We start from the raw sequence: 18,607 nt of genomic DNA, 5'->3' as shown, positions 1-18,607 counted from the left end.
CGCTGCCAACCAGATCCACTTAGAGGAACATGACAGGGCGTTCTGCATAAACTTCTTTTCCCATGTAATTCTCTGTAGCACTCTAGTCGTCAATATCCTGCAAAAATTGTCTATTGTTTTGCCAGTTTTGCTACCATGATTGAGAGCTGCCTTTTTTTTTTTCCATGTTTAGAAAATTGACAAAACTGGCAAAGCCAAAGAGAAGATGTTGTATTAGAATTAATCCACAGATGCCAAAGTAAGAATCAGAGTGATTAATCAGCTTTTATTACTTCCTTAAAAATAAGCTTCTCCTAGAGATGCAATGTTTATGTGAGACACTCACCGCTGAGATATTATGTTATTATATAGTAACAGTAAAAGTGACACGTGGCTGCCTGAAGCTGTGATCTTCTGACTCATGTTGTTGTTGCTGTTGTGAATGCTGTGTTTCAGAACTCCATGAAGGTGATGTTCAAGTGCTTGTGGAAGAACTGTGAAAAGGTCCTCAGCACCTCCTCAGGGATCCAGCGACACATCCGCGCCGTCCACCTGGGGTGAGTCACGCAGGGAAAGCGACAGTAACGCAGCACACACACACACACACACACACACAAGAGGTTGGGCCAGTCACAAACTCCCAACCCTCTCAGATGAATGAATTCTCCCGAGTTTCTCAAATCCCAGTCAGGGAAATATTTGACCAAGTGTAGATCAAGTCATGTATGAAATGTGTGAACCCGCCATTTGTCATTTGTCACAGTCACATGCCAGGTTGACTTCCTCAGCACCCCCTTTATGGATTTCCACCTATAGTCATGTGCATCACTGCATCTTTTTTCCTTCACTTGACACATAAGTATTGATATGAGAAGCCCGATAGACACACGCACATACACATACACCACCGGAGGGATAGACAATATGACCTTTCTTAGTCATCGGATAAAATTGTGGTAATTTACTTTGCAAAGGTGAGGTGTGTAAATCATGTCACATATAGTGGCCTACATTCCAAATAAGTAATTTCTATTCATAACTTTACTGAGAGCCGTTTGCATTACAGCAGGGTGAAAGCATCACAGCTGAAATACATGGTGATTTTATTTTATTTTTCATTAAAACTGAATTCTGCAGTTGCAGATAGTGATGCTTGGAACCCCCAGTTTGTGAATAGAAGTTGTTTTTTGTTTGTTTGTTTGTTTTTTTAAATGAAGACCTCCAATCATTTAGGTTTCACTTCAGTGATCCTCTGTCTGCAGCTTTAAGAAATATGGAGACCAAAATATTTCTGTTTAAGAGATTTAGCCAGTAAGGCTAAAAATCAAGAGAACAAAGGGAGCAACTTGAACATAAATATTATCCATAAGCTTTGCCATTTGGTTTTAAAACTGCTGTTGCAACACAACTGAATTACGCACACTGCTGACGAGTCACAGCTCAGATGTTTTCCAACAGCTTGTTGTTAAATTTGATGGAGCTCAGGCTGTTTCAAAGTGTATTTAAGTTCAACTCACTAAAGTGCACAGAGAAGTGAGCAGTGTTCACAGTTCATTTGCCTAAAACCGAGGGATGGAAATATTAAAATCAGCTTTGCTTCCATTTGTCCTCTAAGCAAAGGACATAATCATCACAAGGCTGAAAAGATACGCTATAGACATCTTTATATACTGTAGAAATTTGTGGTTTGATTTCCTAAATGAAACCACAACCACCAAATAACAATCCAATCACAGCAGCATTTTTTTTTACTTTCCAACCAGAAATGCTTGATTGCATAATGTATAACTTATGGACGCCACTGTAGTAATTTAAAGGTTTCTAAAGATTGGCCAGAGTTGTTATGAAATCCCAGACTGCAGAAATGTTTGGCAAAATAGTCATTCCATGATTGTACTTGGAATTCTGCACGAAAATAGCAGGCCAACTTAACTGCAATGTTACACCACAATGATTGTTTTAAGGTCTATTTGTGTTTGAGAGCACTAACTGAGTCTTACTGTTTGTTTCTTGTTTTTTGGGGGGGACTGGAAGCTATGCAGTGCTTGGTTACCTTTTGAAACCACATTTCATCAAAATAGGTCTGGAAAAAACCCACATTGCCTGGTCCTGATAATGTTTGATAAGTTATTATGTTTTTACTGTTTAATAAAATCAAGTTTTATAACTTGATTTTATTTTCATTTTACTCTTGATGCCATATACTTTTTTAAAGGCTGCCAATGATGTATACCACTGTTACAATTCTGGGCTGTACTTTCCAGTTAATTTGCAACATAGCTTAATAACAGCGAAATGAAAAATGCAAGCTGTGGTAATAATGAAAAACATTTGTTCATGTATCACTTTATCAGTTTGCACTACTACTCTAGACAAAAGACTAAAAAGACAAAAAAGAATAATTGAATTAAAAATCCTGAAAAGTTTTTAGGTTTAAATTGGAAATTATACAGCAGGTCCAGCTCATCTAAGCCCACCTGAGTAATGAATTCCAAAACAGCCAGAGTTTGTGAGGAGCTATATTTTCCTCGCCTTTTTATTTCTGTGTGCATGGTGAATTTAGATTAGTCTTCTATTACTAGAGGCTAGGAGAGAGGCAGAATCCTGCTGTGCCTCTAAGTGTTAGTGTAACCGCGTATAGTAATCCTCCTCTCTCAGGAGGGAGGCCAAGTGTCCTTAAAACTGCGGTCAGGGTGGCTTTTCGTCACAAGCCTGTTATCTGGGAACTGTTTCACAACATGCTGGCTCTCACTGCCCCCTGCTGTTGAAAATAGTTAACAGCAGAACCATTTTTCACACCAAATATTTTTTTTTTTATCATGTCAGTGACCAAAGCTGATTCAAATGTCATTACTGACATCAGGAGATTAGAAATCATCATTGCCAGTATATTTTGGCTTAATGCTGTAATTTCTTAAATTGCATTGTGACTTTATTGAACATGGTGATCTCAAACAGTAGCATAAAACAAACCTTGTATATACAGAAAATTTGATTACAATTTCTGTCTTTCTGAGTATAGTAATGCTTCCAGTCTTTCTAGTGTAATATTTAGTTTGGGGGTTTGTGGCAGTGTTTTATAAGTTATTATCACCCCTCACCCGCAGACGCAACAGTGATTCAGACCACAGTGATGGAGAGGAGGACTTTTACTACTCAGAGATTGAGGTCAATGTGGACAGCCTATCGGAGGGCTTGTCCAGCCTCACGCCCACTTCCCCCACCACGGCCGGTCCTCCTCCTGTCTTCCCTCTGGCGCTCACCGACGTCCCACGCTCCGAACACATCAGCATGAACGGGTCGCAGAGCCACTTCCCCACACTGCTCAGCCAATCAGCTCCCTCCACGCTCTGCCACATCCGCACTGACCACGCCTACCAGGTACTGCATGTATTCCAAAATACAGACATATAGAGCACATAGTGTTGTCACAGCACCAAAACTTTGACTTCAGCACTGTAAACTCTTTCCACACTTGCACATGTTTGTAACAACCTTTGCAAAGCACCTTTAATTGCAGTGTCAAGCTGTTGTGGTTGACTTACTTTTATTATCACAGAGGGAGAATTTGTTTTGTGCCCACCGGCTGTCAAATTGACAATAATAAAACCATCTGCACTACAGTGAAAACATTCAACACAAACAAATAAAGCATTCGCACAGGAATGCATAACAACCATACAAGTACAAAGAGAGCACAGCAAGTACAGCAGTTTAGAAAGACCAGATAGACTGTTTTTATGCTGCTGCCGTGCTTTCAGCTGTTCGACTCTGGTGAATTTTTCGCTTACGGTTGCAGTCCACTGTCGAGAACCAGACTGCAACTAATCTCTCCTCTTCTTCTATTAACTGTTCCAATCCTTGTGCCATCTGCACTCACAAACTCTTTGGAAATGGACTTTCAGCTGCAAAACATAGTTGGTTAAAGTATTAAAAATTTATGAAATTCAATATTGAGCTCAATCTTCTGCAGCGGTATGAAGTAGTGTTGAAGTTTTGGTTGCCGTGACAACACTAAATGCGCTATTGAGTTCTTGTCAGGTTATGCCACCATCTCTGATTATAAAGTGTCATACTTATACTGTAATATTACCAACTCAATATTCTGTCTGCTATTTTTTATGCCCTACTTAAAGCACAATACAGTTTGCTAAAATAGTGCCTGCATTGTACAGTCAGTATTATATAACCATAATTATGCATGTGTAAACCCTCAAATTTTAGTCTGAAAAGCCAACATGCTTATGGTAGACAGCTATTATCTCGATGCATAATTGCCTACTCTTATATTTTCTTGTCTTTCATACCAGTGAGATCAGTGTAGCTATGAAGACACATTTCTATTTTAGAGCAAGAAAAATGCCTTCCTTCCTCTTACTATTTTCTGTATTCCCTTGCGCGCTCTTTCCCCCCTATTCTTTTGCTGTCTTCCCCTCCTTCTCCCTCCTCTCTTGCTCTCTCGGCTGTGGCGGGGTGCTTGTCCATGTTCCAGGCCACTGCTCCAGTGAGTATCCCAGTGGGTCCAGAGCTGGCTGGGCTAGGGAGTGGTAATGGGACCGGGCCTGGAACTGGGACTGGGACTGGGACTGGCACCAGTGTATCTTGGCAGTCCCCTCCTGTCATTTTCAAAGGCTTACCGGTGAGTGAGGCTTTGTCTCACACATCTCTTTATTTTATGCTTTTATCTTCACCTCCTTCCCTCCCCCGCTGCTTAGTCTTTCTCCCTTCTTAGCTATTTCACTCTTTTCCACCCTCTAGTTTCTCACTCTCCCTACTTATCATGACACTTTTATTTCTTTTCTGTTAGTACCTCAATCCTCTCTGTAACTGTATGAGCCTCACAGAGTAGTGTCTGATTGATCAGCATATGGCTCATCTGAAAATTGATCAGTTCTCTTCCTGTCCAGCCCCAGTACGCTTTTGACCGAAATACGAGCCAATCAGATAGTATATATTTGATTCTCTGATTCACTTCTTTATTGAGCAGTGTTGTGCAATTTTTGCAAATTGTGCAATTCCTTTTGACTTGTCTTTCCACTCCTGCAGGGACCTGTGGCTCATGTCCGCACAGTTAGTATCGGGGAAAAACGGCAGCCAGCGCCCAGTACACACACCACTGTTAACAAGAACCATGCTTTAATAACACCAGCACCTAAACCAACCCAAGGAACCAGGTACACAGCTGCACTATGTGCATGTATGGGTGTGGGTGTGTATGTGTGTTATGAGTGTTTTATGGAGACTGGAGTAGCTATGTGATACACGTCTGTACTGAATTAAACATACGGGACTGGGTGAAATTAACAAATGTGTATTTTAAAAGGGGAAATCCAACAATCAAAATACTAATATCTGATTTCTTTCTTAATGTTTCTTTATTTTGCATCTTCACCCACCATCTCATGACTGCGTTACAACTAAATGCCTTCTTTTTATGAATGTGGTTGTAGTTTATCCTGCCTTCATGTAGAGGGAATATTTATTGGATTGACTTGACAGCTCATAGCAACAGCTTGGAAGTGTTTGTGCATTCAAACTTGAACTCGACAACCACCATGTTTGTAGTTTTCTGTAGGGTCTGCTTGCTCAGGGTAATAAACACTGTCACCACCACTCTTGTTATGTTTCGATGTGTTCGAACATAAGGAAGAACTTGCCATATATGTGTATATAGACTTTACATGCCAGTCTTTGTTTTGTTTTGTTTTTTTATTTTGGTGGTGTGGGTGGAATAGATGTTTTCATATTTCTTGCAGTGTGTCATAGTTTCCCGTGACTAGCAGAATGTAAAACAGGGGCATAGAGATGTTAAATTATGCTCCAGAGAAATATAAAGCAGTCCTGCCTCGTGTCGCACTAAGAAGAGTCTGAACTTTCAGTTCTTTTATTCCGGTGCTGTGCCCCATACAATTATTCTCTAAACAGTAACATCATTACAAATATACCCTGTGTTTCTCTTCACTGACTTGTACGGTATTGATAAAATAAAAACTGAATGCACTGATATGAATTGGATGACCTAATTAAAGATAGTTTCCCTCTTTTTCATCTCTTAGCTATGAATCGGTATTTCATATTGAATTGGTCAAAGAAGGAGAGATTCACATCACTAGTGTGTGTGTGTATGTGTGTGTGTGTGTGTGCATGCACGTGCCCCTGCTTGTGTATATACGTATCTACGCGGTTGTGAATGTATTGTACGTGCAAGTACATTCTTTTACCCATGTGGGTGTCTGGATGTTTGTGTGCATGTCCTCACCCTGTCATCTCTGCTGTTACCAAGGAAACCCCGTGGGGAGGCGAAGAAGTGCCGAAAGGTGTACGGCATGGAGAAGAGAGACATGTGGTGCACAGCCTGTCGCTGGAAAAAAGCCTGTCAGAGATTCACCGACTAATTCTCCTCGCCTGCATCAGGGAGATGAGCTCCTCCTCATTCACAGCTACAGCGACGAGGGGACGAGGGGAGATTTCTTCACGACGAGGCTCTCAGCACTGCTTCCTCCAGCCCAGCAGGGGGTCCGCCTTCTCACTTTTTCATTTCCAAACACAAAGAGAAAATAAAACCGATGGGTAAAAACAAACACACAATTAAAAATTCAACAAAATGACTTTACGCAGGTTTGGAGAAAATTTTTTTCTAAGACTGACAAATTTTTACTCTCTTGAAGAATAAGAAAAAAAAAACATTTAAATCTGATTCAGAACCATCTGATTTGATTTTTTTTTTTTTTTTTTTTTTTTCACTTTCCATTTTTCATGGCCGTATTCAAGACAACATATAAAGACTTCAGATAAGCTTTTTGGTATACTCATGTGTTGTTCATTGTCGGAGCATCATGTAAGTTACTGTTTTTGGGGGTGGATCATGATTCTCTTTGCAGGTGCAAGGTTAACATCAGATTTGCTTCATAACACCTCTGTACAATATCCGTTTTTCATTGTCATTGTTTAATGCACAGCAAACCTACCAAAGGCAATTAGAATAACAGTCTTGCTGTAGCCTGTTCAGTTGCAACCAATATTTCTTCATAATTATGAGTTCTAGCCCCATCGTAAGCAGTTAGAGCTAGGAATCTCACATCAGTGTCATCTACAACCTTACTGGATATCAACTATTTTTCTGAACACATCCTGTTGATTGTCTACTTCCTATTCAAGAAGCAAGTCAAATACAGCTCGCTATACTTCCTGTAATTTTGCATAGACGCACAAAACCCTCACACCAAGTGGTACAAAAAGTTTCCCTTTGACTTTCCAAATTATTTTCGAGAGATGTACACAATATATGAAATATATTTCCTCTCTCTTCTTTCCTATACCTTTACCCTAGAGATATGCACCTTGAAGAAATAAGTCGTCTTTCAGAGTATTACTGTAACCACAGCATATGCCCAAGAGAGTGGATTTCTAACAGAGTTTATTTTCAACAATTAGTTGCTGAGGCAACTATCAGTTGCACTGTGCAATCAGCAGAATTAACAATTAATATTGTCTTTCTTGCTTTGACTTTATCATTGGTATTTACACAAGTGAAGCCAGAAAGGCTCAGCTTTGTTTTCGAAAGTTTGTTTTCTTAATGCGATTGTTTACCACAATGAATGATACCATGGATGATACCTGCCCTTCGAAACTTTAACTTGCAGTCTGACTGATGTTTCTTATGTATGTGGGTAAATAACATAGAAGTAGTAACCCAACAATCACTACCTGATAATAAATCAGGCACCCTTCATTTGTATCGTTCAGTGTAGAGCTTACAAAATCTGTTGTCTTTGGAATGACTACCATTAACTAGCAAAGCATTATTTGTAAATACCAGCCTTAGCCACATATGAGATGAGATTTTTTTTGTCCCATTTTTATTTGTTGTTTTTAAATTTATAAGTTTCAAGTGACATTTCACTCCAGTATAACATTTGAAAACAAAAAGTGGAAATCACAGCAAGTCAGTTGAATCATTGCAGGGCGGCCACCATTCATGGCAGCCATCGTCAGTGTTTGGCTGTTCATTGTTCGTGTGGGACTATGTGGGCTGCAAATTGAAAATGTTTAACCCAAGTGGAATGCTACTTTAACATTCAGGTCTGTAACAGTAATAAATAGCAGGCCACCATTTCCCAGCATTAGATGGAATATGCATTGGACATTTTAGATAGTTAGAAAATGTAATGTTTTGAATGACCTGTTTCACACATCAACAGTGAAACAAAAACAGGAGTTTGTAATAATATTGGTTCCTCTGGGAACCAAAAACCAAACAAACAAACAAAAAAAAAGCACTCTAAACTACGAAGCCCATTTTGTTACTTTTTTATGTATTTCTATTGGCTTTCCCTAATAGGAGAAAGAGAAAAAAAAGAAAGAAAAAGCCCACGGTGATCTTGAAAGCTTTTACATTTTTGAAGAGGCCTGGAATCCTCTCTTTCGATTTTCAAAAAAAAAAAAATGCTCCCCTTCAACACACATTAGTGCTCCACAAAAGGCCATTGCAGTGAAATAACACAATTAGAAGAAAAGGAAGTAGAATTAAGATAAAAAAAAAATGCCCCTGTGGATCATGTTGCCTAAATTTGTAGGCAACTTAACAAAAAAAAAGTAAACTGTTAATCAGTGGTGATCCAGTGTGAATTTTCAGATCGCTGCTAGCCTCCAATTGTCGGCGTGCAGATTGAAGAGATATTTGGAGTTTATCAAAATGACAGCAAAACAACTTATTGACTGTTTCCCCTCAATGAGAGGACAGAGACACATTAACAGTCCTCGCGTGGGCACAGTTTATGAATAAAAAAATCCACGTATTATGCTAATGAACACATGATGTCAGCATCCAGATGACTAGAATTTTAGACACCCCTCCCCACCCCAAAACAAAACGCAATTAATGCTGCGTAGTCTTCTTTGACTTGGCTGTAAGAACTGACTCTTCCTGCAGTTAGCCCATTTCCCATTATGAGAGAATTTGCAAGGCTACCACAGAACTGGCATTCATCATACAATCTTTTTTTTCTTTTTTCTTTTCTTTTTTTTTTGGTGGTTCGACTGATTGAGATAAAAATTTCTAACCCTCAAGGTGATAAGGTGTACTTTTCTATTCAGGTTGCAGAGGCTGAGTCGTGACAGTAGATGTATATTTTTTGAAGAGATTCATCTTTGTGCTGTTTGATTGTTACCAGCTTTTTGAATGTAGTTTCTGCTGCGTGTCCTCTCCTCTCTCAGCGCTCCCTACACTGACCTGACCTGACCTGATCACCATGGCAACGCATGACCGTATGACTCACACAAAAACACACACACACACACACTCGCACACGCACACAGTGCCTGTTCTCTCCCGTATGAGCAGATCTTTCTGAGCAGACTGCTAGACTGAGATACAGTGTGACGTTAGACCTCTCTGACGCCAAAGGGACGCCCGTGCTGCCTGCCATTGGCTGGTCCCACGTTATCGGTGACCTGCCATCCCGTCTTGATGAATTGACGAGAGCAGATGCCCGACTGTTAATTGGTCCCTTGCTTCGATGCATTTGGTGAAAACAAACAAACGTTATTAAGCGGGCGTGCTCACCACAACAGTGAACAACATCAACACTGTGTTCCAAGATCATAAAGCACCATATGGTTCGGGTCACACTTTCCTGATTGATTGCCTTTCCATGTAAGGCTTTCGTTCCAGTGGCATCTCAAATAAGCTAGGTCTCCTTCTCTCTCTCAGCCTCGTGAGAGCAGTTGGCGGGCCTCTTCCGGTCAGAAACTTCACAAAGTGCCAATGAAAAGAACATAAAAAAGGAAAAATATACTGACCTAATAAAATTGCACTAACTTGCACTGCGCAAAGACATGTTTTTATACATGGACATTTTATACACACAAATTTTGAAGTGAATGGATTTTTTTTTTTTTCAGGGGTTGGGAGGGGTCGTCACTGCCTGATGGAATAAATGGGGTGTCAGGGATGGGGGTTGTGTACCTCTGGGGTCCCCCATTAGTCAGTAATGTGGACAGGTATGTCTTGCTCTCTGTGTCAGGTATACTTTACATAACACAGTGGTTCTGGCAGTTTGGTGTTTAAGTAGTGTGGTACTGGAAGGTACAGTGTGGTACTTAGGTAGTCAGTCACTTTGCCTTTCTGGGGAAGGGTGCTAAGGGCCCGAAGGCAGCATCTGCGTTGTCTCAGTGGTGGGGAAAACACTGGTCTCAGTCAGCGGCTTCACATTATCCTGTTGATTACAAATGCTTCATGGTGTTTCATAATACTCGCACTCTGCTTTTTTCCCCATAAACTTCACCTTTGTGCTTCCTTTACCTGAGAAAGCTTTCAGCTTATTACATTTTTACTGAGCTGAGGTTGTAACTTTATAGAAACAGTTGGTTTATTTAGTGCTGGATACCACTTTGACTCTCCTCTGTCATTTTCTGGTTGGGTCTTTCATTGATTGTCAAATGCAGCCCAGAAGTTTACTCTCCATCCCCAATGAAAGCACTTTTCTATTCCACCAGCAGGTGCAGACACCAGGGCTTTTATTGGCAGTGGATTGGCCAGTTACACATTAAGCCAAACTGTGTCCTGTGCCTGCCACTATTCCACCTTTTATCAAGTTGCACTAAACTGGCCGGTGAGGGTCTATGCCGGGGCCTCAGAGGCAGGAACCTGGTTGTAAGGTTTCAGCTTGGATCCTCATGGCCAGAAAGAGCTCTGGGTGCAAAGTTGCTCTTGGACACCACTCTTAGTAGAAATCAAAAATCACCAGTCAGACCATTTGGTGAACATCGTGAAATAGACCTCAGATCAGAAATTGCAGCTTGAGCCCAGAGCATGGGAAGATGGAGACTGGACTTAACTTTTATTGGGTTTGCAGGGAAACTGGAGATTTTACAGTTGATGGAAAGGGGACACGAGACAAGCAGTGACGATTATAGATGGATTTGCAGTTTCAGGGCTTTCCTGTACATATGCAACATAGAGAACCGTGAGGCTTTTTCATATATTGTTGTTGTTTTCTTTGTTGTTGTATCTCTGTTATATGAAAAGGAAACTTTTTTTTTTTTTTTTACCGTAGAGTTGCTCAGAATATTTTTCTTTCATTTTTTTTTAAATTGAGAAGCTATAGTGAACATAACATGTAAAGACTCAATGTATATTGTAGCTTAGAGGCAAAGGGGAGAAAAACAAAACATGTTGAATGTAAAACCTACAAAAAGAAAAGTCTGTCTTTTTTTTCGTTGTTATACCGCTGGCTAGTTTGTACTGCCTATAGTGAACCTATAAGCGCATTCAGAGTTCGGTATCCAAAACTTTTAACATACACACGCAGACAGCTTTTGCCACACCTCTAAATCATATCAGATAACACGACCATGCAGTATTGCTTTACTATCTTACTTTGTGCAATGAGATGCTTTAAATGGAACAAGAACTAACTTGAGCTTTTGGTGACATCTGGGCTACCCGCTCACACTGTTGCTGTTCGTCTGTCACTCTCCCTGCCAAATAGTAATTTTTTTTCTTTTTTTTTTTTTCCGAATATGTGTGGCTGTTGTTGTCGTCGTGGATGTTGTTTGTGGTTGTGATGTTAAGTTGTTGTTAGGCAGGATCACCTTCGACCTTTTCGGCCTCGGTGACATTTTCAACCTTGTGGGAATCTTTTATCCTGCCCTGCACATTCCAGCAGACAGCATGCTTTGGTGTCTTCCAGTTGTTTCATAGATGTAGACGTATCCTTTCCCATTTCCTTTTCACTACAGTGATTCTTCCGTGATCACCTTGTCCTTTTCCATTTCCTTTTTTTTTTTTTTTTTGTGCTGTCCAGCTTTACTGTGGTCCCACCCAAGCCTTTACCCAGTATATTAAGCTAACTAAACCCTTGAAATGTGCATCATAAAACGCCTTTGTTTTTCCAAATATGTCAAAATTTATGTTGTTGCTTTTTTTTTTTCATTTTTTTTTTTTTTTGTTATTCGTTTGTTTTCTTGGGAATGTCAGTTTTCGTCATACGTAACCCAGCAGCAGCAAAGCCAATGGATCTCCTTCCAAATCAAGTGTAATGCATTGCAATGGCAGCTCCACTCAGTACTCTGCTTCTTCTACTGTGCTCTTATTTTTTTGTCGTCTTCAGCTTTTACCCCTCTGTCTGTCAGTTCTCTTTTTTTTGATGACCTTTTTTTTTTTTTTTCTCCTGTTGTGTCTTTACTGAGCCTTACAATGGCTGGTGTGAAAACTGACCTTTTTGTTGCTTTATTTTTTTTTGTTGTTTTTGTTTTTGTTTTTTGTTTTCTCATTGATTGATTGATTGATTGATTGATGTCTGGTTCAGTTTGAGGTTGTTTTGCATGTCTGGCATCGCTCATGTTTTTTGTTTTTTCCTTTATTTCTTTTTTGTTAGGAGATACAACACTGAAGGGTTTTATGTGTTAGATTTCCCCTTACAGTAACTGATGAGCCAGGGCTGATGTCGTTTGTTTGCCTCCGAACGTCAAAGCTGCCCAGTGCGCCGTTCGAAAGGGTACGCGCATCAGCCTCGGTTTCATCACTGGAGGGCAAGATTTCTCCTGTGTGTGGGCTCGGGCTCCGGCCATCATCAGCAGTCCCACGCACGGCGAGAAAGCACTTTCTGAGGGGTGGTGCACTCAAGGATTATTTGTGTGAATGTCAAGCCTATGACTAGTGCTTGAGAAGATGGATGACCATGTGTGATGCTGATAATGTGATCCATGTGATGTAATGTGACAGAAAGAAAATAAACCTGAACGGAAGAAGTCAGCCATTGGAGTCTCTCTTCACGTTTAATGAGTAGCTGTGGAAATTTGTTGTCAGACCTCAGGTTTTTGAGGATTAGCCTTCTAAGGAAAAAAATGTGGTTTAAAAAAAAAAAAAAGTGGGAAAAAAAACATATTTTGAATGTGTCTGCATGCTTCATATATTGAAGAAGCTTTGATATAAAAAATATTTATGCATTTAATAGTTGCAAGTAATTAAATCTACCTTCACTTGAGGAGAGTTTAGATAAATCAGGTTCAAGTGAAGCCAAAGACTTAATGCATGAGTTCATGTTTGTCTGCTGTCCTTGACTGTTGTGTGTATTCTGCCCCCCTGTGGACATTTTATGGTTATGACAACTGCCATGCCATAAATCCTCACACAGGAAATGAGGAGCCAAATGGGAATAAAAATAGACGACACGCATTGGTTACTTCTTTACAGCAGCAATTTCAAAATTTATTGAGACTGATTGGTTTTTGCAAATAATAGTCAAGCTAATTCTTCCACTAAACATGAAGTTAGAAAGAGGCTTGGACGGCTTGTGGGCCAGCCCCAACATCAAAACAAGAGGCTCATGGTTGACTGTAAAAATGCTTTGTGATCAGTACTACCAACTGAAAATATCTGCACAAGAGCACTTAATCTGCCCAGAACAAAACAGGTGTAAAAACGGGACAGGTTTTTTTGATTATTTAACACATTTTGTTACAAACACAGGTTTATGATAATTATCAATATAAAGTCAGTATCATATTGAACAATATTATTCCCAACGAAAAATAAACAAACCTCAAGCTTCAAGTGCGACCCTTTACAAATGAAAGACACCCTCCGAAACTTGAGATAGAAAATAAATAATATATAATAGTAATATAAATTCATATATATGAAGGTATACACACATCACTCTTAGTAGAAGAACAGAATCTAAAATAAAAAGAGCCAATTTTGAACTATAGTATAATATAGATATACCCATATCTATGGCTTCATGATTTGCACATGTGAATCAAGCTATACAGGCTAAAATCAGGATTGCAATTTTAACACGTCTAAGAATACCCATATTCATCTGCAATAGAGCAAACAGTTCCAGTTTTGCATTGTGTGGAATGAGACAGTTGTGTGCAGATGCCGAAGACGCCGCTTTGGTATGACAAAATGAACACAGGCATGCAGTTAAGACCACAGAATCAGGGCACAAAAGGTCATCAACACACGGTGGGAAAGAGAACCAAGACAGTCATCTGATTTGTCTCTCCGAAGAACATTTGGAGTCTTTCCTCAAACATTTTGCACCTATAAATCTGATCAGTCACATTTGAATAATCTCTATCCGTCGATACAAACACACACACGCGCGCGCACACGCACTCCTGCAAGCACACAGGTGAAATGTCATTGAGGCACATATTGAGGGGTTGATGGCGGACGTTTCCTGAAGTACAACCCGGCATGAGGAAGAAGACATACAGTACAGGCCGTGAAGAGCACAGGGCTGGGGACTCATACATACATCCAGACGTCTCTCGGTGGCCACGACAGCACCACAGGACAGAGATTTGTCACTGATCATGGACTCCTTCCGATCCCACCTTTAACATTCATAAGATCCTACCCATTGTCTTTCGTCTCCTTTTTTTTTTCTTCTCACTTATAAAATAAGAAATTCGAGATATCTGATAAATGGGTCAACCAAAAACACAATAAATAATACAAATTAAATAAAGATAGTTGCCAGACACAAAGAAAGCATCACAAATCACATTGTATTGAGAGTTACTCAATGGGGGGGGTTGATGGGAAGTGCAGTCCATGGCGCCTATAGCAAAGGCCTTATGTTTGCGACCAGCACTGGCAACAAAATGTTTCCCAGAGTTACTACTGCAGCACGCAACTTCCCTTTATCTAAATGTACAGGAATAGCAGGTAAAAACGCCGGCATATAGAAATGCAGCACATAGATTCGACACCGATGGGAACGGTGCATCATCGACGACGCTGCATTTCTATTTGCGCAGGTCTTACGCGAGTTGTTTGTACAGTAGAACCTTTTGCGGGGGCTCTCCGAAAAGAGCGGGGTTTTTAACGATGCAATCTCCATAAACTAGCTGGTCCTTTCACACAGCCCTTCATATACACAATAATACCATAACGTGCACTTTTCAAACTGTGACAAATAATGACAGGTTCAAAATAAAAACAACCCAACAACAAAAAACTATTAACCACAATAATAAATCCAAAAGCACCTGCACACACACACACGCACACACTGTGAAACAAAAGCACTTTATGTATACAACGTACTAGATTGTTTTTGGTTTTGATATTAATCAATTAGTGTACATTAGTGATGCAAAAGCGTGTGCGGAATATATGTTTCAATCAATATCTAACAGAGAAGATTGACAGTGAATTTGTTTTTCCCTTGGTAAAAAAGCAAATACGACAGAAAAAGCGTAAAACTGGCACAATAAAAGGTTGATAAAAGCCCCATGGCTTGCTGTCCACAACAAGGCAAAGTATAAAAGCTCTTTCTTCTTATACAAGATATAAAATATCAAAAAAGAACACACAATAAAGCTTAGCATCCAGCACTTAATAATAATTAATAATAGTAACATCAACAACAGTAATCATAGTTCTGATAATCATAATAATAAGACATGTCATCTGCCTCACTTGAATTGTCAAATATCTTGCCAAAAACATGGAAATAATCTTAAGAAATCAATATAGACTTTAACACTCATTTGACACCGGGCACTCATCCATTCTTGCATACAAACAGCCATCCTGGTCCACCCGACACAGACAGAGGAGGGAATGACTTCTCAAAATCAGGAATCCACAATGCGGCTTTTCAATAAATAGCGGTTAAACAAAACAAATTAATAATTACACTCTACTAATATCAAACTCTGGATCTAGTTTCAAGCACAATTTTAATCCTCTTCTTTTAATCTTACAAAATCGGATAAAATGTCACCAAAAAGAAAGAGAAACCGTGGTCCGATAAGATGGAAAGGTTCTGCATATTCCATATTCCGAAAGTGTGTTCACCGTACGACTGACCAAAACAAAGCAAAATTGTTTAAAAAAAAAAAAAAAAGAAAAGAAAAAAAGAAAAAGAAAGGCAGCCCCTCCTTAGGTTTGGGAGACTTGGCTCTCGGATCCTGTCATCACAAGCTCCAGTGTGAAAGAAACACACAGACACCCACAGAGAGAGAGAGAGAGAGAGAGAGAGAGAGAGAGAGAGAGAGAGAGAGAGAGAGAGAGAGAGAGAGAGAGAGAGAGAGAGAGAGAGAGAAAGAGATAAAAGTGTGGGTTATGTGTGGATCCATTGTGTGCTTGTGTTGATAACAGGGAAGGTTAGAGAAGTTACATTTGATGATTAAAGATTGCGGAGGCTCCTGCATAGGACTCAAAACTGTTACATAGAAATCTCTCTTTTGCTCTCTCTCCCTTTTTCTCTCACGCACACACACACACTTACATACATATACACACGCACTCACACACTCGCACCATTCCTCTTTCAAATTCTAGTTTTTCCAAAAATCGTATGTAGATCTGTCAAATCTCCAGTATTTCTTGGAACGGGTTGATAGGAATCATATGGTAAACTTAGGTGAAAGATTAAGGACCCCACTGAAAGGCATAGGCTATATAAACAGCAAACTGCACAAAGATTCAGTGATTTCTATATCGTGATAACAGTCAAGAGGACATAAAGTATATCCTTAAAGGTAGGTGCGGTCACCGAGTTGTTTAGGTAAGTAAAGATCAGATCAAAAATGTAAACCACGGGTTCGGGGCTTTGACAAGAGTCAGTTGTCGTTAAAGTGCAAGTCTGTGGCAGTTGGATTCTGCATCAACAATGTGCCATCGGGCTGCCCAGTCCTCTTGACACATGCAGCTTTGCAATAGATAAAGACTGTCCCTTGACTCATTATAGAGATTCTGTCCCCAGAAACGTTGGGGCCGGATGGCACCAAGACACCCCTTTCCTGGCCGTTTCCCTACACTGTCAATGATCCTTGGTTTCCATGGCGATTGTGACGGCAAACATACAAAGTTGCAGTCTAGCATTGGCCAGGTCCTTGGCAGCGTCCCCGTTGATTCTCGTTGTGACAGAGTATAAAACTACAGGACTCTGGCCTGAACCCTCAGGGAAAAAAAATAACAACCAAACACAAAAAACACTGCATCAGAAGTAAAGGAGGTAAGCAGAAAAAGCCTTTTGCTTGAGCCATCTCGCAACCACTCTCTTTCTACTATGGCAGTCATGACCAGCACAAGGTTGGTATGAGAATAGCCTAAGTGTGTTTGTCTGTGTGTGTTATGTATGTATGCGTGAGTGTGTGTGTGTGCATATGAGCGTGTCACCCATAATGGTTTTAGATCATTGTCGCGCATCACCCTTCAGCATTTCCATTCAGAGGAAGGCCTGCCCACGGTGGGACAAATGGGTAAAGAGAGCAGAGGATTCTGCCCAAGAGATCGCAAGAGATCCTCAGAGATTGGTCGACGAGCCATTGAGGAGAGCCCAACGTATCCTAGGAGATCCAGGCAAAGTCCTTCTCGCTCCCATTCTGCTGCTCCCCCTCCTGCGCCGAGGAGTCGCTCTCCTCCTTCTCATTGTCCAGCGCTCCGTCCCCCTCGGCGATCATCCCTGAGTCCTTCCATTTCCCTCCCTCCTCCTCCCCCTCACCCATCATCTCCCCGTCCCCCTCCACCATCATCTCCTCTTCCCCTTCTCCGTCGCCGTCGCACTCCGCCTGGTCGTCATGGAAACGATGGTCACCAGGGTACAGCTCTTCCTCTGGAGAGATGTCTCCACCCACCTCCCCGTTGTGGTCCAACAGCGCGGCCATGCCCCGGCCAGAGCAGTCGGCACAGACGCCATGGCGGCGGGAGCCATGTTTGATTCCCACGCTGGCCGCTGACATGAAGACTCTGCTGCATACTTTACAGACATACTTCTTGTCTTTGCTGTGAACCTGTTGGATGGATAAACACCATTCACAAATACTGCATTTTGGTTTGGGGTGTGACAGGGTAAAGGGAGTAGAGAGCAGGAAAAGAGCTCTTTAATGAAGCAAAATAAAATAATTAGATAGAGAAAAGAATATGAGGATTATTTCAAGGGTTTAGTTATTAAGGATTGTATATCATGATATGGCTCTTGTATTCAAAATGACTTGTTATGCAATCAAATTAAAGGACAGATTATAAATGTTTGAAAACTGGAAAATCAAGGCGCAGTCAAAAATATCTGGAAATTGTCCTTTCAAAAAAAATGTTGCAAACCTTGATTTCTAAGAGGTTTTATTTAGCATTTACAATACTACACAGCCTTGTGTATGTTCACACCCTTTCGCTGCAAAGTCAACTAAAGCTGCATTCACTTGAACTCAGACCCAAAAATTTCAATCGTGTAAATTTCCAACCTGCGACAACATTCCTTGAAAATGTATGCTTTTGTCTTTTCTATTACCGAACAGTTTCTTCTTCTTCTGAGCATTCATTTATCCCGAGTTGACACCATGAACCTCATGTGGTCACCGGTCACAAACTGACAAGAGGGAAATTCTGAGTTCCAAATTCAAGTGAATGCAGCATCAGCCGTGAATGGCGTGGAGATACAAGGCTAATGCTACAAAAAATCTTGAACGCACAGATAAATTTTATTGAGTGCACAATTTCAAGACATATTTGACTGTACTGTGTCAAAGGGGCAGCAGCAGAGTGGTAAGTTTCTCGTTACTAAAGCTCACAATGAGGTTGTGTTATGTATAATTATAAATGTCAGGTATCGACATTTTAGTATGGCCTGGCGGTATATATCTATATACCCTTTAGAGT

General features: G+C 40.5%; 2 protein-coding genes across 4 annotated transcripts in view; one reads left to right on the top strand and one right to left on the bottom strand.

Annotated features, from left to right (window-relative positions):
* slc2a4rg (SLC2A4 regulator) overlaps window positions 1–12,736 on the top strand; it is a 44,834-nt gene extending 32,098 nt beyond the window's left edge. Inside the window, exons 5-9 of one of the 2 annotated variants that reach the window (XM_030055096.1) lie at window positions 436–536; window positions 3,087–3,360; window positions 4,472–4,618; window positions 5,026–5,153; window positions 6,263–12,736. In XM_030055096.1, coding sequence (XP_029910956.1) covers window positions 436–536; window positions 3,087–3,360; window positions 4,472–4,618; window positions 5,026–5,153; window positions 6,263–6,374 — 762 coding nt within the window. In that variant the 3' untranslated portion in view covers window positions 6,375–12,736. The remainder of the gene's footprint in view (window positions 1–435; window positions 537–3,086; window positions 3,361–4,471; window positions 4,619–5,025; window positions 5,154–6,262) is intronic. The other variant, XM_030055097.1, reaches the window with a different exon arrangement.
* A 427-nt stretch (window positions 12,737–13,163) lies between these two features.
* The window catches only part of zbtb46 (zinc finger and BTB domain containing 46), a 63,521-nt gene continuing 58,077 nt past the window's right edge, over window positions 13,164–18,607 (bottom strand). For both annotated transcript variants that reach the window (XM_030055267.1, XM_030055266.1), the window contains one exon: window positions 13,164–17,742. In XM_030055267.1, the coding sequence (XP_029911127.1) occupies window positions 17,299–17,742 (444 nt within the window). In that variant the 3' untranslated portion in view covers window positions 13,164–17,298. The remainder of the gene's footprint in view (window positions 17,743–18,607) is intronic.

Source organism: Myripristis murdjan, chromosome 7, assembly GCF_902150065.1.
Source record: "Myripristis murdjan chromosome 7, fMyrMur1.1, whole genome shotgun sequence".
Taxonomy (NCBI): domain Eukaryota; kingdom Metazoa; phylum Chordata; class Actinopteri; order Holocentriformes; family Holocentridae; genus Myripristis; species Myripristis murdjan.
Note: the sequence above shows the minus strand (reverse complement) of the source record. Positions and strands in the feature narration are given on the sequence as shown.